Source organism: Delphinapterus leucas, chromosome 15 (genome assembly GCF_059928025.1).
Source record: "Delphinapterus leucas isolate spDelLeu-1000000601 "Yukka" chromosome 15, BTC_Dleu_Yukka2, whole genome shotgun sequence".
In the NCBI taxonomy this organism is placed as follows: Eukaryota; Metazoa; Chordata; class Mammalia; order Artiodactyla; family Monodontidae; genus Delphinapterus; species Delphinapterus leucas.
The window spans coordinates 27,465,584-27,492,395 of NC_143143.1; the positions used below are offsets into that span (position 1 = coordinate 27,465,584).

The 26,812-nt window shown below is 41.7% G+C and overlaps 1 protein-coding gene across 1 annotated transcript in view; it reads right to left on the minus strand.

The window, feature by feature from the left end:
• Positions 1-26,812, minus strand: part of SHISA9 (shisa family member 9) — a 295,996-nt gene that overhangs the window by 260,444 nt on the left and 8,740 nt on the right. The window contains exon 2 of the mRNA XM_022552291.3: positions 24,657-24,784. Within this exon, the coding sequence (XP_022407999.1) occupies positions 24,657-24,784 (128 nt within the window). The remainder of the gene's footprint in view (positions 1-24,656; positions 24,785-26,812) is intronic.

Below are 26,812 nucleotides of genomic sequence, written 5' to 3' on the forward strand. Positions count from 1 at the left end.
CCTATTCCTGCATAAGAAAATGTTTAAGTTACACAGCAGCTTTCTAGCTAGAGCTCTGGCTACAAGAGAAGCGCATGGCAAGGTCATCTCACAGAGAACTACCCCTAAAAGTCCTTCGATTGCACCCTCTGTGCCTGTTCTGCTCTCTCCCTCTCCAGTTATTTCCATCCAGTTCCTCCCTGCGGTTCAAGAAACAGCAATGATTTTTAGGACAAAATAAGCACATGGCTTTAGGCTTAGCACTATTCCAGGAAGGAAATAATCGTAATAATAGTAATGCCAGGAGCAAACATTTCTTGAATGCTTGTCATGTACCTGAAAGAAGGTGAAACTTTACACAAATTATTTTAGTTCTCCTAACAAGAAGAAATGTGGCTACTTGGAGGCCAAGAGTACCTAGAAATAAGTTCAAAGTGGGCCAAGTTCATTTAGTCAACAAAGAGTTATTGGGAAAACAAGATTTCTTGAGCATCTACTGAGTTCCAGACAACGTGCTAGGTAGAGGAATTAAACAGGAACCGAGTCATACCAGGTCCCGCGTCTCTCAGAAGCCACACTCGAATAGAGCAGTGATTTTCAACCAGGACAATTTCGCCCCAGGAGTCATTTGGCAACATCTGGAGACATTTTTGGTTGTCACAACTGGAGGGCACTGGCATCTAGTGCGTAGAGGCCAAGGATGCTCCGGAACACCTTACAATGTATAGGACAGCCCTCGCAACAGAGAATTACCTGGCCCAAGACGTCAAAAGTGTCAAGGCTAAGAAACCCTGTAGTAAAGGAAGGAGAAGACAGAATAACAAACAAACAAACAAACAAACAAAAAAAGGAATTTCAAATTTGAGCCCTAAGCTAGGGTTAGGAACTTGTAAAATGCTATTTACATTATATGGGCGCCTCATCAGTACCTACAAACGGACGCAGGGTCGTTTTGTAACAGACAAAACAGCATGGAGGTCTTGGCCATACACGCATGGGCAAGCAGAAACAAGTGTTTCACCTCCATCACGTTCCAGAGCTCAACGCGGGTCTGAGTTTGCTGACTGTTATCTCTCATCAACCCCTCCCTCCTTTTGTAAAGAGAGATGCATAGATGTGTCTATTCAATTAGTTTACACATCTTAGTTGTTTATTCTGCCTCATTTCACAAGGGGTTTCAGGCAGCGAAGCAAAATATAAACAATCATACTTCAAAACCAGCGACAATATCAATTAGAATAAGGGGTGTGTGGAATTTTTTGTTATGGTTGTTGTCTGTTTGGAATCTCTTGTCTGAAGAACTCTCCCTGAAATATGCGACGTGTACACACACACACACACACACACACACAAACACTCACACTCACTGCTCCATAACGATCCTGTGCAGTCTGTGAGTTTTGGATGGAATTGACTCCACCCATGTCCAACAGTGAACACATGATCCCAGACTAACCAATCAGAGCACCACTACCCTTGTTCAACATGACTGGTCAAGAGATGGTCATGTGACCTACCAGAGACCAATCACAGATGCTCCAAGTTTTTTTCCGAAGTTGTACAGAAATATGCTCTCTCCTTCTCTGAGGGTCTGGAGGTTAAGGACAACGTCAGATTAGGGCTGCTGGAAGCCATCTTGCCACCCCAGGGAAAAAGCCTGTCTGAAAATTAAGAGGAAGGAGGCACATAAAATCTAGAGATGAGGAGATAGAGCCCTGAGAACATTTGTTGAGTCCTAGCTATGCCTGAAGGTCATGGACTACTAAATTCCTCTTTCTATTTGCATTAGGTTTCTGTCACTTGAACCTAAAAGGTCGTGACATATTACAGGGATTATGCCAAGAAGAGAGTGAAATGGAAACCAGGGAGCAGGAAATGACACCAGGGAGCAGGGTGACACGGGTTCGAATTTGGCTGTGTACTTCTGAGTAGATGAGATGAAAAGGGAAAGCTGGTCAGTTACATCGTTCTCATTAATGCAATGAGAACATTCAAGCTCCTTAGGAGAAGCGTCGCTTTTTCCTAGCACTGGCTTCTCAAAGCATCATGGGAAAGGAAATACTGAGATATGGAGAATGGTGTCCTCTTTTGATTGACACTCTCTGCCAGTGCAATAATGGGACTGGTAAACTGCTTTTTACAGATTCTATTACGGATGCTGAGGGGAGTCACCCTTACACGCTTGGTCGACTTGATTCTGTGGGATTGTGGGATTGGAAGGGAGGCAGTGTGCTCTGAGGATGCACGTTGCTGTAGGTTCTCTCCATGTGTGAACCTGCCTAGAACTGGTTCCTGGACATTTTAGCCGCTACTAATTCTCAGCCCGTTTCTGCCCTTTCCTTCTCAGAAATAAGCTCGTTTATGCCAACTTCTGAAGGTTCCACTCTCTCCTACCAAAGAGGGAAGCTCAAAAGAATTGGAGCCTCCTGCCCTCCAGCCATAAGGAAGATTGCACCAAGGTAGCTGCAGAGGTCAGGGGCTGTCCCGGAGAGCTTCCCTCTTCACCTCCTTCAATTTAGGCCGTTGGGATCTCATGTTACCATCAGGCTGTCACTCCACTGAGGATTTCAAATGGCTCCAGCCCAAGTAACACATTGTCCCAGGCTCTCTGACCTTACAAGCAGAAAAAAAAAAAGCCACCGTGCCCCAAACTTGTCTTGGAGAGGTGATGCTTTGGTGAGGCATATTATAACGATGTGCCTCACTCAAGGAGCATAAACAAATGCAGGTTTGTAGCAAAGTACAATATTATAACTGTAACAATAAAGACGACAAGATTTGGTTGTCTTGTTTGCCTGTTTGTTTGTTTTCAGTACCCTAGAAACTGTGCCAAGGGTTTTATGTGCATTATTTAATTTCATCTTCACAGTGATCCAAGGAACCAGATAGTAACACCATTTCCCAGGAGAGGAGGAAGAGGTCATGTGTTTTGCCCAAGCTCACACTGTTAGGAAGAGACAGAACCCATGAATCTGAAGGACCCCTGAGCCCATGCTCTAGACTCTGCCTCAGACCCAGGAAGGTGGGCACCATGGAACCACAAATGGGCAGGAAAATCCCTTGCTCCTGAGGTTCATCCAACCAAAAATGCCTTCCTTCCCATCAGGGCCGTTAAATATGAATTACACCGTTAAAATATGATATCTGGGAGGAGTCAACCTTTAATTGAGTGTCTACCACCTACACCAGAGTACAAATTAGTTTACTGGATAATTAGGACTCTTAGACAGTATTTCTCAAAATATGACCCAGGACCATCTACATCAGAATCACCTGGGAGGAGGGTAAGGCTGTTAAATAGGCATATATCCACTGTCATGGGCTAAATGTTTGTGTCCCACGCAAATGCATATGTTAAAGCTCCAACCCCCAAGGTGACTGTATTTGGAGATGATAAAGGTTAAACGAGAGGGTGGGGCCCTAATCCAATAGGGCTGGTGCCCTTTTACAAAGAGTTAGAGACACCAGAGATATCTCTCTCTCTCTCTCTCTCTCTCTCTCTCTCTCTCTCTCTCCATGAGGTAAGGATGCAGGGAGAAGGCAGCCTTCTGCAAGCCAGGGTGAGAGTTCTCACTAGGAACCGAACTGACCAGCACCTTGATCTTGGACTTCCCAGCCTCCAGAACTACGAGAAAATAAGTTTCTGTTGTTTAAGCAACATAGTCTATGGTATTTTATTATGGTAGCCTGAGCAGACAAATACATCTACTGGTAAGTGAAATAAACAAGGTGCAAAAGTATTTATAAATGTTAATAAATATCTTTGGTAGAACAGACAATAAGTTTATCACAGTGGTTACTTCTAAGGAGGAGAACTGGGGCCTTGAGGATAGGAGACATCTAGTGTTTATACCCTTTTGTACCACTTGGTTATTTTTCTCCATGTACATGTTGACCTATTCAGGTAGATGAATACATTAATATTTTTTTAAAGTACTCTATGTAAATGGCAAGAGACACTGCCCAGAGGCTGGGTAAGCTGTCCTTCTGAGGAAATCCCTAGCTCCACCAACCACCTAAAAATCAACCCCTAAAAGTCCAGCAAATATACAATGCTAGAGTTATAGATACAGAAAACAAACAGGTGGCTGCCAAAGGGGAAGTGGGGGGGCGAGGGGAAAGATATAAGTGAGGGAGATTAAGAGGCACAAAATTCCGGTTGCAAAATAAATGAATCACGGTAATGAAATGTACAGTGTAGGGAATATACTCCGTAACTATGTATTATCTTTGTATGGTGACAGATCATAACCAGACTTATCACAGTGATCATTTTGAAATGCATAGAAATATCGTATCACTTTGCTGTGTAACAGGAACTAACACAGTGTTGTAGGTCAATTACACTTGAAGAACAAACAAACAAACTCATAGAAAAAGACATCAGGTTTGTGGTTACCAGAGGTAGGGGTGGAGGAGAATTAGATGAAGGCAGTCAAAAGGTGCAAACTTCCAGTTATAAGATAAATAAGTCCTAGGGATGTAATGTACACATGATAAATCTAAGTAACATTACTGTATGTTATTTATGAAATTTGTTAAGAGAGTAAACCCAAGAGTTCTCATCAAAGGAAAAATTTTCTATTTCTTTAATTTTGTATCTATATGACACAATGGATGTTCACTACACTTATTGTGATAATCATTTCATGATGCGTGTTAAGTCAAATCATTATGCTGTACACAAACTTATACAGTACTATATGTCAATTATATCTCAGTAAAACTGGAAGAAAAAAAAAGGTACTATAAATAAATGGCAAGAGACACTGCCCAGAGGCCTGGGTAAACCGTCTTTCCAGGAAATGCCCAGCTCCACCACTACCTAAAAGTCAATCCTTAAAACTCCAACAAGGGACTTCCCTGGTGGTGCAGTGGTTAAGAATCCACCTGCCAATGCAGGGGACACGGGTTCGATCCCTGGTCCAGGAAGATCCCACATGCCGCGGAGCAGCTAAGCCCACGTGCCACAACTACTGAAGCCTGCGCACCTAGAGCCCATGCTCCGCAACAAGAGAAGCCACCACAATGAGAAGCCCGTGCACCGCAAGGAAGAGTAGCCCCTGCTCGCCGCAACTAGAGAAAGCCCGCGTGTAGCAATGAAGACCCAATGCAGTCAAAAATAAATTAATTAATTAATTAATTTTTTTAAAAAAAACCTCTAACAAATATGCAATGCTAGGGCCAGGATGGGCTTGCATAACCCAGGGGGCAGGGCAGTGGTTCTTGGGAGGACCAGCTAATTGTATGAGGGTACCTGGTGGTATTTTCTGCTCCAGGTTATAACGCTATCTCAGCAGAGACATCATTGGCGTAAGGAACAAATAAATAAGCCCCACTACCCTCCAGCCAGTCCACACTATACCAAGGGGTGGGTGAGTGGATGAGCCGAGTTATATGGGATTATCCATGGCCACCAAGTAGGGATTTCACAGAACTATTCATTGGAGTCCTGTCTAAGGCCAGAGGGAGCAGCTAAAATCATGTTCAGCCAAAATTACCCACAATAGCTGTTTCTCTGGTTGAGCACCAGATGAAGTAACTGGCTTGTGTTTAGGGGCCAAGTTATATGAAAAATGCATATCTTTAAATGCTAGAATCACACTCAGGAGAAGCTCGTGGGAAGTGAGTCTGTCTGCAGCAAAAGCAGACTCATGTCTCCCATCTCACTCCGAGCATATGCTCGTTGCGTGGAAGGGTGAGCAGAAATACTCACGTTATTTATGTTGCTCTCTCCCTCTCACGCCCCCTCTCCCATTTGCTTCTTCCCATCCCTGACCCCGAGATCACAGAATAGAATCCACATATCTTAAAGGCACTTCTGCCTCACTCTACTCCATCGTAAGGTAAGAAAATACGGCATTGGACTGACCTGGCTCTTCCTCCCACCATGGAAACTTAGAGAATTATTATCATCAGATCCCAACTGTTCAAGCATCCCCAGTTTCCTAGCAACCCTCAAAACACTTTGGTGAATGGTTAGAACAAGGACTTCACGGGTAAGGTAGTGGCAGCTGCGTCTAGGATGGCGAGGGAGTCTCCCCAAATTGTCTTAAACGGCCTTTCTCGCCCACCATCCCAACAACCCAACAAGACACCTGTTAGAGAAGGGATGTAAGGCAGCACATCTGCTCAAAACTCCCAGAGGCTCGGGTCTGAATTCCTTAACCTGGACTTGGAGGCCTTCTGTTCGTCAGTTTCATCACTCTTCACTTCCAGTGGCAGCCCCTCTGCCCCAGCAAGGCTACTTCCTCTCCACCTGCCTCAGCAGCCTTCTGTGAGCATGCTCCTGCATACCCCCATGTTTCTGCCCACATCTCCTTCCTTACCAACCACATCCCCTCTCCCCATCCCACATCTCACACTGCCCTGCTGAGGGCTTGATTTCCCTCCCCAGTGAATGATCTCCCCATGATCACTTACATCGACTTTTGCTGGAGACATTATATAGGTTGCATTATTATGCCTAATTAGAGACACAGGGCAAACACATCCCATAAGAGCTCAGCCACAGGGAAGGAAAACAATGCAGGAAAGATGGCCAGGCAGCATCTGGATGTTGATAGAACGGAGTGGTATGGAAGCGACTAGGACAGACATCAGGGCATATGTAAATCCAGAAGAGAGAGCAGGCAGAAGATGGGATTTGTTTGAACCTTGGTTTCTCTTTTTGAATACTCAGTCTCCATTCCCTCCATCTTCTGTCCAGAATCTCAATTTCATTTCGGAGACTTTCGTCTTCCTCACTATGTGCAATCTTGGTGAAACTGTCAATCAAGGTACCCACCCTCCCTAGCCAAGGCCGAGCATGTGACTCAATGTGGCTCTCAATGAGAGCCAGCCAGACTCTCCCCAGGACCTTATATTTAAGTAGAGTGGGCACAAAGAAAGAAAAATGGTTATAATGATTGATATCTGCAGGGGAGCTTTGATAAGACCGTAGATTAGCTCAAGCCACCAGCCCTGGTTAGAGCTGCCCTGGTTGTGACTGTGTCAATCTTTGCTCTTCAAATGTTCCTTCAGTTCTATGAACCACCCCATATTCTTCAAAAGGGCACCCTTTTTAAGGCTTAAGTCACACAGCACTGATTTCTGTTACTTGTAACCAAAACACCCTGATACGGACTATTTACCTTGAGCCTTGAAACATGACAGAGACTAGTGTGAACAGAGGGGAGGAAAGAGGAATTATTAATAGCTTTGGCCTCCACGTCCTCTGTTAGGCCATTCTAAGGGGCTTGGCTGATAACTTTGGAATGGACACACTCCCTGTCAATGAGGTCTGCCTGAAAGCGGAAAGGGTTGCCTTGGGACATAATGAGTCTACCAACATGGAAGGTGATGAAGTAGGGCCAAGTAAACATTAATCCCACAACACTCTTCAAAATTCGCCCTCCAGAATATCGTTTCCTCTACGTATCAATAATTGTTACACAAAAAGATGTTTAATAGATCAGTTTGAAAAACACTGAAATGAATGCAATTATAAATGGCTTTTTATATTTTTACATTTTATTCTCAGTCTTTAGGGTGCTAATAATATGCATTGAAAATCTTCAAGAGGTTGAGAGAGCATGTAGCTATGCCCAAATTTATTTGGTCAAGAAATTTTAATTTTGCAGAACATCTCAAAGGACTAGTGTTCAGTGGAACACCCATTGGAAAGCCCGATTAGAGGGACAGATCAATCACTGGGACACAATGTAACAGATGTAAAACACCTAACACAGGGCCTAGTAGGTGCTCAAAAACTGTAGCTATAATCTATACAGACACACCTCAGAGATACTGCAGGCTCAGTTCCAGACCATTGCAATAAAGCGAATATTGCAATAAACAAGTCGCACAAGTTTTTTGGTTTTCCAGTGCATATAAAAAGTTATGTTTACACTAGCCTGTAGTGTATTAAGTGTGCAATAGCATGATGTCTGAAAAAATGTACATACCTTAATTTAAAAATACTTTATTGCTAAAAAATGCTAACTATCATCTAAGCCTTCAGCGAATTGTGATCTTTTTGCTGGTGAAGAATTTGAAATAGTATGAGAATTACCAAAATGTGACACAGAGACACAGAGTGAGCAAATACTGTTGGGAAAATGGCGCTGATAGACTTGCTCAACACAGCGTTGCCACAAACATTCAGTTTGTAAAAATGCAGTATCTGTGAAGCACAATGCCTGTAATTAGTGTCTCACTTTGTTCTCATTTCTGAATAGCATTTCTCCACATTTACGTATATAACTTCTTCCCCTCCCTCACCAGACTCTAGCCCCACTGGTCTTCCTTTAGTTCCACAGATGAACCTTCCTGCCTCAGGACCTTTGCACATTCTGTTTTTTCTGCCTGCCTTCACTCTCCCCCACACTTCACTTGGATGGTTCCTTCTCATTCATTCTTGGGTTTCTCATGAATTGTTACTTTCTCAGTGATGTTAGCCTTGTTATCCTTTATCCCATCACCTTCCTTGTCTCCTCCTATGCTTTTCACAAGTAGTAACTCTTACACTTTTTTAATCTATTAGATCTGAGAACAGTCTTACTCCACTCAAATATAGGCTCTAGAGGTCAGAGACCTAGCTGGTTTTCGCTCCATTAGCACAGAGTCTAACTAGATAATGCAAGAAAAAGATTTGTTGCATAAATGTGTAATACAGAAGTCATTCCCTATATAAAGGATATTGAACAACGTAATATGCCCCATTTTCAACAGCTGATTTATAAGAATGCAAATGCATTCTTCATGTTGCCCTTTGTTATATCAACTATGATGTTTTTTAAAAAGATCAAAGATATTACTATTAAAATTCAGTCCTGGGTTGACATTCCTATAGCAAATAAAGGAATGCAGTTCTATTATGTACTTTTATGGTGGTATGACTTGATACATGTAAATAGCTTAGAGAACCTAGGAGGATAAAGGGTTGTAATATGCATCCAACTATCCACTCATGTATTCATTCATTCATTAAACAAAGATATGTGAATCACCTACTATACATCCAAACACCATATGTTAAGCACTACGCGCTGAGGCCTTCCCAATCCATCAAGTGGGTTTATACTCCCTCAGTTTATATTACATTTATCTTCCCTCATTTAAAAAATCATTAAGTCCTTTGACTTAAGGGACTTGTATCAAACGTGTAGCAGAAATAGGAGTGTAAATACATGGCAAACAAGCACTACTCTCCTAGCCGGCTCTCAGAGCAGACATGGCTAATCAATCATAGCACTCATGCTCACTGAGCTTGAATCTAGCTTCAAAATCCCTTTCAACACTCTACCTCCAGTCATCAGTGACAGCACCCAAAAGGAAACCTCTGTGCCTACTCCGGGTGGAAGAAAGAGCTCAGGCTTTGGAGTCAGACTACGTTGTACAATATTTGAATCCATGTATCAGATACATACTGTGCCTACTTACTCGGTCAGATACAGATAAACCCACCCACCATGAAGGTTCATTAAGAGAATTAAATGAGATAATATATTTGAAACACCTGACACACGGCAGGTATCCAATAAATGCTAACTATTGATGTTATTACTTTTACCCCAAATAAGCCTCCTAGAGTGTTTCACATACAGTGATGCATAATAAAATAGGCTGGCATGAACAATGACCTGCTGAAGCAACCACAGTGGGATACAAAGATGGAAAACCAGGCAAAGGGAACCAAGAACGATGTCCTCCCTCCATGCCTTCTACCCACCATGATATATCCCATTTCTTTCCTATACTTTTACTAAAAAGTATCCTGGGAGGCAGGGGATGCTCAGAACATTCCTGATGGAAAATTCAGAGGCTGCATCTTTTGTTCTTGAGTGCTTTTCTTAGCTTGACCCGATTTTGCTCTGGGAGTGAGGATTGTAAGATCCAATGGCACACTGGGGGCATTCTGGAATTCAAATTCAAAGGGTAGGTAAGTAATTGATCTTAACCATAGATAGGCCAGGCTTGCCACTGGAGAACTGCCCAGTTATAGGATATGAAATGAATCCATGGATCTGCTGTGTTGTTTTTTTTTTTTTTTTTTGTATCCACCATCTCCTCCCTCTGGATTTTAAGACTCCTCCTTTTTTTGGCTGTGTTGGGTCTTTGCTGCTGCACGCGGGCTCTCTCTAGTTGCAGCGAGCAGGGGCTACTCTTTGTTGTGATGCGCAGGCTTCTCATGGCAGTGACTTCTCCTGTTGCACAGCACAGGCTCTAGGCATGCAGGCTTCAGTAGTTGTGGCAAGTGGGTTCAGTAGTTGTGGCTCACAGGCTCAGTAGTCACGGCACACGGGGTAGTTGCTCTGCAGCATGTGGGATCTTCCTGGACCAGGGCTCAAACCCATGTCCCCTGCCTTGGCAGACGGATTTTTAACCACTGCGCCACAAGGGAAGTCCCAAAGCTTCCTGTTAAATATAATAATTAAATGTGGAACGTAGCTGTTGGGGATTTAATAGTTTGCTTGGCAATACTTGAAAATCAATATTATAATCCTAAGTAGGTAATTATTAAGGTTACTTGGCATCACCAGAGTTAAGTTTTTTAATTGTGCACATCAACACAACATAGTCATTTCATAAATATTATACGCGCCCAATTCCCTTCTTAGTTTGCTTTCATGCTAATGAAATTGAGAGCCAAGATGGAGAGGGACATCCTGAGGGGACCTAAGACACAGAGAAGCCCAAAGGAATGAAATGGGAGGAAATGCTATTGAAAAAAATCAATTGTGCTCAAATCGGTGGACGGGAATTTGTGTGACATTTCAAAATTTCCAGGTAATGCTGCCATACCTATTCATGATTTTTTTTAATGTATGTAATTTTTCTTGGCATGTAATTTGGCATTTGCTAAACTTTGATAGCCACACTGAAGGTTTAGTCCGTAAGAATAAAACCCTGATGAGTCGACAAGAAAAAGTAAGAATAGCAATTACTTGAGAAAATGTGCTCAGTGTTGTATTTTGACAGCATTCATTCAATAACTTTTTATTGAGCACCTACTATATAGGGAGAGAGCTCCAGGCACTGTGCTAGGCACTGGGAATACAGTAGGAAACAAGACAGAAAAGGTCCCCTGTCTTGTGGAGCTGATCTTTGAGTGGGGAAGATACAAAAGAAACAAGTAAACAAGTTGATGTTCAGGTAGTGATATGAGCTATGATGGAAAGAAAATGGTGATGGTGTTGGGATGGTGGTGGGATTCTGTACGTAGGGTGGGCTACTTTCTATAGGGAGGCTTCCCTAAAGGGATAACAGTTTAGCCAAAACATAAATTATGCAAAGAATGGGGGAAGGCAGAGGGAAAAGCAAAAGGAAAGCCCCTACCTAAGGTGAAAGCAATCCTGGCTCATTTAAATAAGAAAAAAAAGAGCTCACTGTGGTCAAGTGAATGATATAGCACTTGGGCCAGGTTATGTGAGACCAAGTAGGCAAGTGAGGAGTTTAATTGTTATTATTATTGCAATAAAAATGGGCTATAGCAAGCTCAATTGCAGAGTTTTAAGCAGGAAGTGATGTAATGAAGTTCAGGTGAAGACCCACCTGTCACTATGGCCCAAATTGCCCAATGGCCAAACACAAGAGCACTAGACCTGGAGTTTGGAGACTGGGGTTCTAGTCCTTGTTCTTCCACTTAACTAGCTTTGTTAGCTTAGACTGGTCACAACTAGTTAAAGTGGCTGGACTTCATTAGTCTATTCACCATGCATTTACTAACTGCCTACTGTGTGTTCAAGTCTAAATGCTGGAAACAGAGATACACAGAAAAGAACACAATCTCAGAACTCGAAGAGCTCACCATCTGGTAGGATGAAAGTCACAACAGAGTTAGTACATTCCTGGATAAATCTGAGTATTTCTGGCTAACAGGTGATTGTTCTAAGAACTAGATGAGATAACCTAAGTATTGAAAACTGTGGGTAATTTATAAATGGTAGCCTTTGCTTATAGAAATCAGCATCCTTTCCATTGCAAGTGACAGAAACCCAACTCAAGCTGATTAAATTTGGAAGAAATTCATTCTGTTACTGAAAAGCCCATGGCTTCAGGTACAGCTGGATCCAGGAACTCAAACAGTATCAGAAATAAACTCACTCTCTCCCCCTCTCCATTCTGCCTTTCTTCTCAATGGCTTTATTCCATGGCAGGATCACCCCCTTGTGATGGCAAGGTAGCTTCAAGCAGCTCCAGGTATGCATCCTATCCTCCTAGCAACCCTAGCAGTAAGTGATTTTTCTCTCCAACAGTTCAACAGCAAAATGATGTACCTAGTCATGTTGAAATAAAATGAAATGTTCTAGTTTACATAGAATTAATAATTACATGACTGGAGATTATTTTGTATATATAAAGAGGCCATAATTAATGACAGAAGCAAGATTTCAGTACCATATTATGTGAATATTTTCACAATTATATATATATGATACTCATGTAAATAAAATAATAATGAATACATATTTTAAAGAACAATACCAGGATCTGAAACAAGGCACTTCTAAGCTGATTAGCAGAACAAAAATGTTCATAAGGATAATTTTTTTAAAATATGCTTACACAGTGGTGATCATTTTGTAATGTACAGAAGTGTCAAGTCACTATGTTGTGTATCTGGAACTAACATGGTGTTGTAGATCAATTATACTTCAATGAAAAAAAGAAGAAGCAGGATCAGGTATTGAATCATATTTCTAGTCTTTTTTTTTTTTTTTTTTTTTTTGCGGTACGCGGGCCTCTCACTTTTGTGGCCTCTCCCGTTGCGGAGCACAGGCTCCGGACGCACAGGCTCTGGGGCCATGGCTCACAGGCCCAGCCGCTCCGCGACATGTGGGATCCTCCCAGACCGGGGCACGAACCCGTGTCCCCTGCATCGGCAGGCCGACTCTCAACCACTGCGCCACCAGGGAAGCCCCTCTAGTCTTTTGATTTAGGGAAACTACCTCATTTGTATTTTCTTTTGACACAGACAACATTCTCTCATGTCTTTAAGTGTACATTCTTTGTATATATATATGTATAACTGAAATCACTTTGCTGTACAGTAGAAATTAACACAACATTGTAAATCAACTAACTTTAATGAAATAAAAAAATTTTTAAAGTGTATATCCTTGTCTTCACTAATATAATTTTTAACATATTAAACATGCATGTTCTCTCTTTAAAAAAAAAAACAAAACATGCTTATACAACGTCCTTGTCAGCTATTACCAAAGAATTATTTGATTGATGACCTTCCTTGACTTTGAATATATGTACTAAATATTTTTAAACAATGCCTCTGAAGAATGAGGTGCTTTCTCCATTCCTTGTTATTACTCAATAAAGGAAATCAAAAATCACATGCTGCCCTTGCACAACTTCCAATTCATGGGCTTTAGGCAATTCAATATTTTGTTAAAATGTCAAGAGTATCTGAATATTTCAAAGAGCTTCCTTTGGATAACAGGTAAGGCATCTAACTAAAGAGGCACTGCACCAATAGCTATGAAGTCTATCCCTTCATTTTACATCCTTAAGTCCATTTCCAAGAGCTGCCAAGTATACATGTATTTGTGATCAATAATTGTGTCCTAAGTATTCAATGATGTGTTTTTTTGGTTTTTTTTGCTGTACGCAGGCCTCTCACCGCATGGCCTCTCCGGTCGCGAAGCACAGGCTCCGGACGCGCAGGCTCAGCGGCCACAGCTCACGGGCCCAGCCGCTCCGCGGCATGTGGGATCCTCCCGGAACGGGACACAAACCCGTGTCCCCTGCATCGGCAGGCGGACTCCCAACCACTGCGCTACCAGGGAAGCCCCAATGATGTTTTTTAAACAGTATTAACCTGACAAGTTTCATGGTTGTGTCACTTTAAAAAAAAAAAAAAAAATTTCCCTGGACCTCAGTTTCATTATTTGTAAAATGCAGAGAACGGACTGACTGTAAGCACCATGAAGTCATATATACATATATGTATACGCATATATGACTCGGTGCTGTGTCCCTAGCACCAAGCCCCAGTGCCTAGCACATAGTAGGTACAGTGCTCAGTAAATACTCATCCAATGAGCAAACCATTTAAGGAATGATCAGTAATTCCCCAAAATGTAAATCCATGTTCTCATTTTCAACAGGCTGGAGGCCAAAAATAATGAGAAAACATAAGGATAGTGGAATGAGTTTTTTGTGAGTTAATTTCATTTGACTTAGGAATTGTATTTTATTTTGAGATCTATTTCTTACCTAAATGTTTGGTATTATCTCATAGTTACTTTTTACATAATTTCCTTTCTTGCAAAATTGAAAGTTAGCACAGTATGTTGGTTCCCCAGTTCTTGTACTTTTTTTTTTTAATTTTTAGTTACCTTTGAAACCAAAAATGTGGTAAACCAAAGGTAAAATGATTCCCAAAGTTCCCTCCAGCTCCAAAATTCTTTGAGATAGACTTTTCTTGCTGGGTGGTTTGAATAACTATAATATTGTACATCCAAGGTATGATTCGGCACCGTGGACAGATCTCAGGGAAGAAGCCCGTCTCCCTGGACGAAGGATTGGATTTCAATGTGTGAAATCCAGGCTCTGCTTAGAGTGCGGCAGTCTTCACGCGAGCACACAACTCCAAGCCTAACACCTAAATTAATGAGTTTAAGTCTCCATTTAATGAAATATTCAGATTACGATTACACTTAGTTTCATTAACTGCATTCTCAGACTAACGTGATCGGATTTCCTTTTCAACTTATAATTAACTTTACTGAGAATCCTTACTGGGATTTTTTTCAGGCAGTTTCCTAAAGCCTTATTGTAAATTATTTTAATATATGTATTATGGTATTAAACTATGTTGCTTAGTTTTATATTGGCCGTTATTTTTAAAAGAAGAAAATATTAAATGCTAATCTCCAAGAACAGCCAGCTGACTTGAACTCAAAGACTGTTCTGAAAAAAATCTGTATTCAACTCTTGAAAGCTCATCCTGAAGTTTTGTTCTTCCCGTGTCAGACATGGCATTTTAATTTTCCTACCAAATGCAGTATGACCCTAACCAAAGAAAATCCTCTTCCCCCCTTTCTATAATTTGTATAAAAGTAATCAGACCTGCAACAGAGAGCTGTACTCTAGCACTGATAGTTCTCCCCTCAATCAAAAGCAAGCAAAGTCAGTACATAAAAATGTTCTGCGGGATTCCCTGGTGGCACAGTGGTTGAGAGTCCGCCTGCCAATGCAGGGGACACGGGTTCGTGCCCCGGTCCGGGAAGATCCCACATGCCGCGGAGCGGCTGGGCCCGTGAGCCATGGCCGCTAGGCCTGCGTGTCCGGAGCCTGTGCTCCGCAACGGGAGAGGTCACAACAGTGAGAGGCCCGCGTACCGCAAAAAAAAAAAAATGTTCTGCTACATAAAAATGTTCTTTCTTTCACTCTTTTTTTTTTTTTTTTTTAATAAATTTCTTTGTTTACTTTTTGGCTGCCTGGGGTTTTCATTGCTGGGTGCGGGCTTTCTCTAGCTGTGGTGAGCAGGGGCTACTCTTCGTGGCAGTGCATGGGCTTCTCATTGCGGTGGCTTCTCTTGTTGTGGAGTACAGGCTCTAGGAGCGTGGGCTTCAGTAGTTGTAGCACACGGCCTCAGTAGCTGTGGCTCGTGGGCTCTAGAGCGCAGGCTCAGTAGTTGTGGCGCACAGGCTTAGTTGCTCTGCAGTATGTGGGATCTTCCCGGACGAGGGCTCGAACCCATGTCCCCTGCATTGGCAGGCGGATTCTTAACCACTGTGCCACCAGGGAAGTCCCTCTTTCACTCTGATTCCTGGAAAGTTGTTGGGAAATATTTCTCTCTAAGAGCAAAATACCTATTTCTCAGGAAAATTTGTCCCAATCTCCCTTCCCTCCTCCTCAACCCCAAGTGTTTTGAGGAGGCCCCCATTATGCTCCCATAGCATCCTGTACTTACTATCCCTATCGTGCTGCTTTGCAATTACCTGTTTTCTCTTCCATCTCCCCAATTGTATCATAAGATCCAAGAGGATATTTCTTATTTTTGACTCATTCATCCTCATACCTCCGGTTTTCCTAGCACGTTGCCTGACACGTAGCAGAATTTTAATAAATATCAATTCAATGTTGATTGAGGATGTGGAAATATTAATGACAAGAAAGCAAACGATTGGCTAATATCTGAGTCCTCTAGGACAGAAATGACGGCTTTATCCAGTTGGTCCATTTTCAAAGATGAGTGTCATTTAATATAGTGATTCTTAGTGAGGATCTATAAATAATGGGGAGAAGGAGAAAAAGAGACATAATCTGTTACATCACCCGGTGCAAGCCCTTGGAAAAGGCATGAGAAAACTCATGAATAGAGTTCATGCCTGAACCCATGTCTCTGGTCTGAACTCCTTACTAAAAATCTCTATGGCCGGGGCTTCCCTGGTGGCGCAGTGGTTGAGAGTCCGCCTGCCAATGCAGGGGACACGGGTTCGTGCCCCGGTCCGGGAAGATCCCACATGCCGCAGAGCAGCTGGGCCCGTGAGCCATGGCCGCTGAGCCTGCGCGTCCGGAGCCTGTGCTCCACAATGGGAGAGATCACAACAATGAGAGGCCCGCGTACCGCAAAAAAAAAAATCTCTATGGCCTTGGGCAGGTTACTTAAACTCTGTATGCCATAGTTTCCTCATCTATAATATGTAGATGCAGTACCTATTTCAATTATTTCATGGATTGTTGTGAGAAGAAAAATGCATGTATGTGGTAGGAGCAGAACAAGCATTATTCTGTTTCATTTATTCCTTTTTTAATCCACACTGTCAATCACATAGTAGGCATGTTGCATCTTTGAATCCCGATATCTAAATAGAAATGGTCTCCCAAAGGAACTGGATAGGCTTTCCCTAGAATGGAAGGAGCAGAACTTGGCATCTTTTAAACTAAACCAGACACTGTGATAAGCACTTAGGCTTTCTTTACAAATAGTCCTACAGCTGGTTGGAAGCACTTTGGAAAGGCAATGTAGATCCAATTAGGCAATACCATGTGGCCAGCATTAGTAGCAATTTTTGAAAAGAGCCCAGGGGTTGACTTACAGAAAGTGGTGATTTTTTTTTCTTTTAAGGGCTCTGTTTCTGTTGCCCGTGCATGCACACACATAGACACACACACACACACACACACACACACACACACACAAATCTCATTTTCTAGGTGGAACTAACTATAAGACATGCTGGGGGCCAGACAGATTCCTACAGGTCTGGTCTGCCAGTGTAAAGAAATATTAAAATCAACACTCCTACCAGAATGAAAGCTCATGTGTTTTAATGAGAATAGAAGAAGAACATAAGACAGGAACAAATGGCTAAGAATGGGACAGCTGCTCCATCCCAACTATTTCCTTGGGAAGGAATTGACAGTTTCTTCAGTTCTCATTTGCATCAAAAACATTAGTAGTAAAAAAACACACACACACGCACACACACACACACAAATGGGGTTATCAACAGGCACACAGAGTGAAAATATTTTCACCATGAAGACAACTGCACAACAAATTCATACCAACGTGCATCACTGGCCCCTAGCAAACGGACCACCTTAACATTAATGCTTACTCATTCCACAAAAAATAATAGTAACAACCAATGTGTATGTTACCAGGCATCAAGCTAAGTCCTTTAAATGTGTTAATTCATGTAATCTCCACAACAATCTCGTAAGGGAGATGTTATTTTATTCTTTTCATAGAATGGAAAACTGAAGTTTACAGAATTAAATAAATTTTTCCAAGACTGCACAGCTAACAGATGACAGAGCAGACACCCAAGCCAACCATGTCCACCTCCCAAGCCCATATCCCCCAAGCCCTCGCTGAACCATCTCAAAGATATATTGTCTAATATCTGATGAGCATCATCACATGTCAGGATCTCATCTATAACACTGAATACTTGAAGAGAAAACCAGAGCTCTTGATCTAAAACCACACAAAGTCAACTCAAGCTATGGCACTGAACCTAAAAATGTTTTTAGTGGATCCAGTATAGATCCACCCCCTAACTCTTATCAGCTCTAAGATTTGCTGACCTGTGTGCCAAAACCATTACAGTCATAGATCTTCAGGTGGAAAGACCATCCCGTCCAGTCATTTCAGGAACAACAGTATTGGTAGCTGCCGTTTCTTAGAAGAGAGTTAAAGCCTCATATGAGTTGAAATCGCCAAGTTCCCTCAAAACTCAAAATCCCAAGGGTTCTGCTAATGGGTTCCCCTGGATCTCTTATGGAGCTTGTGCTAGGCATTCATTCATACATGCATGTATCCCTTCATTTAACAAACATCCATTGAACACTGTGTAGTTACTAGGCACTGGAGGTACAGGGGAGAGTAAGACAAATGTAAACCCTGCCCCTGCCCCAAGGAAGCTTAAAACAGCAATCTCCACCCTGCTACTCAAACACAGCCTTCTTGGAGACCTAGTCCCACTACAGTCCCGAGAAGGAGACCAAGACGCTCTCCATCACACCCAACTGATTAATCTGGGGTCAGAGAGCTGATCCAGGGAAGCCAGGCCATTGGTTGGTCAGAAACCAATCACATTTTCTCTCTCTGGATAAAATGAACTAAAAGACACAGTGATTGAGCACATTAAGGACAGAAACGATAGTGATGTTTTACCCACTCCACCTCCTGAAGTCCCTGAGGTGTCTTGATTCCTACCCTTCCAGAGCCTGGTTATTCACCAGAAGATAACCCAAGTGCATCCATTAAAGTTCAGGCTATGGAATCAGACAGACCTGGGCTTGAATCCTGGCTCCTCTGTATATTAGCTATGATATCATGAACAAGCTCTTTAACCTTTAATTTTATTATGGATATTTTCAAATATACACAAAGATAGAGAGAATAATGAATCCCCATGTATTTGGTCACCCAGCTATAATAACAATACTTTTCCCATTTTGTTTCATCTATCATCCCCCACAAAATGAAACCTCTTCCATAGGCTTTTTCATTTATTAGACAAAAATTTATGGAGCTGCTGCCATGAGCCAGCCCAGTTCCTGCTGTGGGGAGTACAGTTGTGACAATACAAAGCATTTGCTCTCGTGGAGTTTACAACTTCGGAGAATACAAAACTTATGAAGAGAATAATGGGAAAATGGGGAACAGTAGGTGATTTGGGGGCCAAAAAGGTAGACAAGGAAGTCCTCTCTAATGAAGTGGCAATAGGGGTAAGAGATGAGATGGAAAAGGCCTGGGAGCCCGTGCTGTGGGCAGGAAGCACAGCATGTGCAAAGGCCCTGAGGCAAGAATGAGCCTAGGCAGTTTGAGGGTTGCTTTGCATATGAAAGGAGCTAATATATTCAAAGCATTTAGCACAATGCCTCCAGTTAGGAAGGGCTCAATAAATATTAGTTATTATCCCTAAGGGAGGACTCATCACAAGACAGTACATTGGAGAGCATTTTGGAAACAGCTCTTACCTGGAATGCCAACTGCTCTTTAGGTTCACTTAACATATCCTTTCTTCCCCCTTCAGCAAACATCTGTACCACAAGGAGAGGTAAGGTAGTGTGGTGGTTAAAAACACAGACCTTGGGATGTGACTGGCCCCATTTAAATCCCAGCTCTACTACTTAGTAACTCTACGGACTTTGGACAAGCCACTTAACCTCTCTGACTTCAGTTTATCCGTCCTTATGATGGGGAAAATAATAGTACCAACCCAATAAGTTCTGTAGGATTCAATGTGGTAGGGGTTTAGAATGCTGTCTGCTCAGTTTACTGTTACTATTACACAATCTCACATATTTCTTTTGTATCTATATTTATCTTTTTGCCTGCCCTGCTTAGGAAATTACCCCCAAGTTTATTTTTTACTTATTTATTTATTTTTTATTTTACTTATTTTTTATTGAACTATAGTTGATTTACAGTGTCAATGTTAGTTTCAGGTGTACAGCACAGTAATTCAGATCTTTTCCCTTATACGTTACCACAAAATATTGAGGAAACTTCCCTGTGCTATACAGTAGGTCCTTGTTGGTAATTCCTCCAGTTTTTAAAAAGTATTTGGGAATATTCCTTCCAGTATCTCCAAAAGTCGAGTATGGGACATCCCGGGTGCCTTGGTAAATATGGACAAATGAATGGAAATCCATTTGGCCCTAGGTATGAGCTGTACAACCTCTTCAGAAACTAAATCATGGGTTTGCTTTTCATCTGATTCCTTGTAAAGCCACTTGGGAATGGTCCTGGGGGAGGAGAGGGTGTGAGTAGAAGCTGGAATAAGAATCTGGTCTTTCTGATGGACTCTGTGTCCTGAAATATCAAGTTAGCATTTCTCTGGAGTTTGGGGTGAGATCTCACTTGCTCAGATTATGCCGTGAAATAAATACTGTAACACTAACCCCATTCCAAAGTGGGGTTGCATGTTTGTATGGAATGTGAGGGTCCTTTGTCCCTGAGTATACGTGAGAGCACAGTCAGGACAGCAACTGGTTCCATTCCAACAGTGAGCAGGTGAATAATTTAACATGGATGTTTTCATAGACACTGGGAGACACTTTTTATATGGTGGCAATAAAGGTTTTGTAATTGCCGCTGACTTATTCAGTGCTGATTCCAGCCTTCACCACATCATTAACCAATATTGCACAACCAAAATTCTACTATCAAGTTGGCTATACTACTATAATGTAATGTCCTGGATTGGATCCTGGAACAGAAAAGGGACATTAGGGAAGAAACTAGTGAAATTCAAACAATATCTACCATTTAGCTAAAAATAACATACTGATGTTGATTTCTTAGTTTTGACCACACTATAGTCAAGTAAGATGTTAAAATCAAAGTGGCTGAGGAATATACAGAACTCTGTGTGCTATCTTTGCCACTTTTCTATAAATATACAATTATTCCCAAATTAAAATTTTATTTCAAAAAAAAAAAGTGTGCTTTTAACACAAACAAGTTGAGAAACAGTGATCCAGGTGATATGGTGTCCCCACAGCCCCTCATTCACGTCTCCCATTCTTAACACTAGGGACTTCCCTGCCGGTCCAGCGGTTAGGACTCTGCACTTCCACTGTGGGGGGCGTAGGTTCGATCCCTGGTCGGGGAACTAAGATCCTACAAGCTGCCGGCGCAGCCAAAAATGAAAAGAAAAGAAGAAAAAAAAAGGTTCATCCCGTTCTTAACACCAAAGGGAGCCTACATTTACCCTGGACTCTCAAAAGGGGTGGGAGGTGTCATTGGCAGGCAGGGAGGCTGGGGTCGGGGAGACAGCACGTTCACAGCACTTGAGGACAAAATGTGCCTTCAAAAGCAAACTGTAATTACACAGAAACCTAGGAGCCTGTGCAGAAAACCACTATCTCATCTGAATCTACATCCTGTTAATCAAAGAGGTCCAAGACCTTTTGATTATCAGACTAAATATTTTTAGGCAGTATCACTGAATGCCTGGAAAGACCCTTCAGCACCTGCTGAAGAAAAATCCATCTTCAGATAAAAAAGGCAAGTCCTGCATATCACCGGAAAAATCAGCTTCACAAAACTGATAAAGGTTGGCAAAAAATTTCCCCATATGGAAGCCCTCTGCCCCCTATTTGCCTTCACCCTAGTCCTTCTCCACTCCCCTCCTTCCAAATATCCAGATTTCCAGACTGACTGTTGATTCTCTTAGCATTTGAACAAAGCGTAAGGGAACAATCATAAAGTGATCTAGCTTTAGTATCAAGAGGAGAAGAGATAAATATATGGAGATGATTATTCTCTTAAAGCAATGTCAAGTGAGTAATTGAACAGAGATGAAAATAACATTTAAGTTGGGCCTATCGAATTTCCAGTCAAATCTGGCAACTTGAACGTTTAGTGAAGAACACCCTAAAAATGGCACGATGTGTCCCTTCTTGTTGTATCACAAATAGATGCATCTTTCATTCCGTTTTTTGTAATGGTTAATCTTTGTAGCTCCCACAATGTCCAGAAAAGGGTTTTATATTCAATAGGTGCATGCTAATTCTGGTACCAAGATCTGGTCCTACTTTCTGGTTATTAGACAGAATTCCTTCTCTCCTAGTTCTCTACTGGTCAGAGTGGGCTCTGGTGACGGTTTGGCTTCTTGAACATTTAATAACTGATAAATATCAGTTATCTAGTCCTATCTTCTCAATGAACTTCCCAAATCATTCTTTGTTCTGAACAGGCAAATTTTTCCCACGTCTACAATATATAAAGAGCTCCTGTAAGTCAACAAAAGACAAACATGTAATTACAAGGAAACACAATCACTACCAACTACTGAATTAACTTGTTATATCAATTAAACTTATTAATGTAAATCTGTGGAAAGGCTATATGCTTCCTATTTTCAGATAGTCCCAAAAACACTTGGAAATAAGGATTGAACCAACCTAGCAAAATTATATGAAATTAATATTTGTGGTGATCCTTATGAGAATGCAGTGTTTGTGACATAACACCTGGAATTCTCCCCTGTAGTTTGCCAGGAATGCTCTGGTGTAATTCTACCCAGTAAAATATTACAAGGCACATTTTTTTTCTTAGTATAAAAAGACCATTGATTACTGAAACACAAATATAGACTAAAAGCAAGAATCATAAATAAACCAAGTTAGCCTGTCACAGGAGACTATTGAATTGCTCAGTACCTAGACACCCATCTCTGAACAGTAATTTATTCTCAGTACAACTTTAAACAAAAATCCCTTACTAAAGGGACTTCCCTGGTGGCACAGTGGTTAAGACTACACGCTCCCAATGCAGGTGGCCTGGGTTTGATCCCTGGTTGGGGAACTAGATCCCACATGCATGCCCCAACTAAGAGTTCACATGCCACAACTAAGGAGACCACCTGCTGCAGCTAAGACCCAACACAACCAAAAAGATAAATATATTTTTTTTAATTCCTTACTAAAGCAAGATTCATTAATGTCGCCTGCCCTTTTTGCCTGATGGAATGGTGAAATTTGAGTGCCTTCAATGATTTTGTTATTCCACTCAAGTGCTGATTCAAAATCATCCTAAAAATTGAAACTTCAAATGAGAAACTTTCAACGGCTGCCTTTTATAGCCAGGGACTCAATACTATATCCGCTTTCTCTACTTCATGGTCACAATCACTCACTTATGATGTTTGGGACTCACATACACCTAGGTTCAACTTATTTCCCAGTGCATTCTGAAGGAGAATGTGCTCATTTCCATCAAAACCAGAATTGGATATGATTGCCATATCAGAGTTGGCGCAATTTACCATATCTTTCAGGGATGTGAGATTTGGTCATAAAACTTCCAATGGCTGGTGTATTTTGCTCTAAAATGTGGCTATTTCTCACATCATTTTATGGTCCAGTTCACAAATAAATAATGTCAGATTATTTAATATAATGAAACCTAAGACCTACTTAGTAACCCATTTTCAAACCATGTACAGATTGACTTTGCCAACATACAGCGACATTTCCAAGGCCATGAACAACTGTCACCATGCAGAATCAGAGAATTTTCATCACCTATGTCAAATTCCACAGGCTTATTCCTCTACCCGTTGAGCACGAAAATTTGCAACCAGTCCAAAAGTATGATTCAGCAAATAAAACACCAATGCCGCTCCTCGTGCAGCTTTAGCAAAGGCGACCCAGACTAGAAAAATGTGCACTGCCAGAAATGTTTCTGTTTTTAAGAACCTCCAGCCACAACTGAATGCATCCTTTAAATTGTCTGGCTTTTGTTATTGTAAACCAACCCCTCCACATTACTTTAATGTGGTGGTTACTTGAAAACATAATTGCTAGGAGTAACCACGGTAGTACCGTCAAAAACAAAACCATCTTGTTTTCCCCACTCCCTGTTCTCAGTGCACCAGCTCCATAATGTATGTTGTATATACAGATCTTTGAAAGGAAAGAAAATCTTTGGGACCATACTAAGATCCCCAACTATGCTCCATCAGCTAAAGAATACCTATTGAAACACAATAGCAAATGCAGCTTTTTTTTTCCTGGAAGAACAATGGAACAATTTGCTACTGTTGAATCACACATACACACCCACCCCAAACCAACATAACCACAACTCAAAACTCCATACACGTGCACACACGCACACACATACACACACAAAGAGTTTGTGGATTATATTTACGAAACTCTAGTTTTATGAAAAATAAATCTAGTTCTTGTGAACCAGTATCTGTTAACTGAAAGCAGCATGAAACCTAAAAGACACAATTGGTCTACCTCAGGAGGATGACAGATAAGCAAATGAACCATTGGTTAACAGATTACCCAATCAAGATGAACCAACAAAATGGGTTATTGGCTAACAGATTTACTATCTAAGATGAACCAACCAAGTAATCCATTGGTTAACTAGGTACCCAACCATGATGAACCCACCAAGAGGGCCATTAGTTAACAGATCAACCAAGATGAACCACCCAAGTGGTTCTGCTAATAGAAGAACCAAACATGAGAAATTCACCAAGTGGGCCACTCTTTAACAGAGAAACAAACCAAGTGAAATCTGAGGATGCCAAACACAGTTTGATCCAGAAGAGATAAAATAAAACTTCTTATTCAACAAATAGAAGCTCTTCATGGACCCAAACATACACCATGAAATCTGGAGTGGTGTGACCGCCACTTGGGTCACCACACAGGACTGGAATGGATCGCACAGCTGTACTTACGAAGATTATTTATGGGGGTTCTGGTATCCATGTTCTCATAATGCTGGACATGGACCACGATGTTGAGATCTCTCTCCATGTGGTCAGTGTTGCAGTGGCCCTGTGGCCTCATGACATCTGCAAGGGCCCTGAAAGAAGAGAAAATTTAAATCTGTTCATTCAAAACAATGATTGGCACATACTTGGGCCCATGAACAAAAGACAAGACCCCTTCCTCCATGGAGCTGCCATTCTACTGAGGGGCAGAGGGGAAAAAAAGACATTAGTAAGATCACTGCAATTAGAGATTACATAAGGACCTCACGCAGAACAGTTCACATGCCTCTCACAATAGTGATGTGATAGCAGTGTTACCTCCTTTATAGAGGTGTTGAGAGGATTAAATGATGAATATATGTAATATGTCTGCACCCCACAAGTTTAGTTCCCCTTTATGACTAACTCTAGATACCAACACTTCACGTACAGCAATGGCCCACTATTCCTAACAATAAGTAACATTTACTGAGTACTTACCGTCAGGCAGGCACTATACTAGTCACGTTACATACTTTAATTCAACTAGGCAGCATGTAAACATCTTATGAGGACTATTACTCTATGTTTGCAGATGAGTAAACAAAGACTCCGAGAGGTGAACTGATGCCATTTACATGAGATATTCCGAATAGGCAAATCCAGAGACAAAGCAGGTTAGTGGTTGCCAGGGGCTGGGGGTGTGGGAGGGGAAATAGGAAGTGACTGCTAATGAGTGAAGTGTTTTTTTTTAGGATGATGAAAATGTTCTAGAATTAGACAGTGGTGATGGTTGCTCAACTTTCTGAATATACTAAAAACCACTGAATTGTACACTTTTTAATATTTATTTGGCTGCACCAGGTTTTAGTGGCGGCACGAGGGATCTTCATTGTGGCATGCGGGATCTAGTTCCCTGACTAGGTATCAAACCCAGGCCCTCTGCATTGGGAGAGTGAAGTCTTAACCACTGGACAACCAGGGAAGTCCCTGTACACTTTTTTTTTAATCCTAAATATACTGAGATGGAGTGGTCTGGAAAAGCCTTTCTGAGGAGGTGATATTTGAGTACAGCCCTGAGCAGTAGAAGGAGTTGGTCACATAAAGACGATGAAAGAACATTCTGGGCAGAGGGGCAGCAAGTGCAAAGGTCCTGAGGCAGGAAAGAGTTCAGGTATCTGAGGGACAAGCAAGAAGGCCGATAAAGCTGGATTATGGCAAACAAGGGGGGATAATGTTACAAGGTGTGGATTATCCATTCTCCAAAACAAAAAAATGCCCAAGTTAACTCAGCTAATCAGTGGAGGGACTAAGATACAAATCTGAGTGTCTTTGAAATCAGAGTCCAGGCTCCTTCCTACTCTGTGCAGTAAGCAAGGCCTGAAACTCAAAGGGGCTGCAGGGAAGGAATGTTTGAAACGTAGAATAGATGCCTCCCAAACCTAATTTGCCTTTTTTCACTTTTAAACAGGCTCTTTACATGAACTTCAGGGGATCTCTGAACTCCTCTGGAATTGAATGGAAATTTTATTTGTGCGTTTTTCTCGAAGAAGAAGCCATAGATCTCAACAGATTCTCTAAGGAGTCTCTCCAAAATTTCAGAATATTCGGACTTTCAAGAGGACAGCAAAGTAAATATTCAGGATGTCTATCCATGAACTCGGTCAGCACTGCCGTCGGCAGATTCCCTGGGCTTCTTCTGAGTGCCAAAATTCATGAAATTCACCTACAAGCCAAGCCATACTTTTTCCAAGGCAGCCCTTCCCAGAGCATGCAGTGAAGACAGGGATTCTTAGAGCCCGCACATCCTGGACAAGGAGTCTTCAAGATGTGGTCCACTCACTCAGGGACTGCCTAAAATAATTTAGCATGGGGGAAGGAAACATGAGAACTTCTGTGTATGGTCTTTAGTCACTAAGAATAAGAAATAAATTTAATATGTGAATTGATGCCGGAGCCCTCATTTGGAATACCCATGTCAGATGGTGAGAATCTGGAGTCTTGGACCAAAGAGGGTGGCTAGCAGTGGCACCATCATTAGGCTGCATCACCTGTATTGCAGTTATGTGCACCCCTAAAGCGGATGTGCAGGCAAAGTATCTAGTTTTACTAGGCTAACCATCACTACGTGGACATGGGGC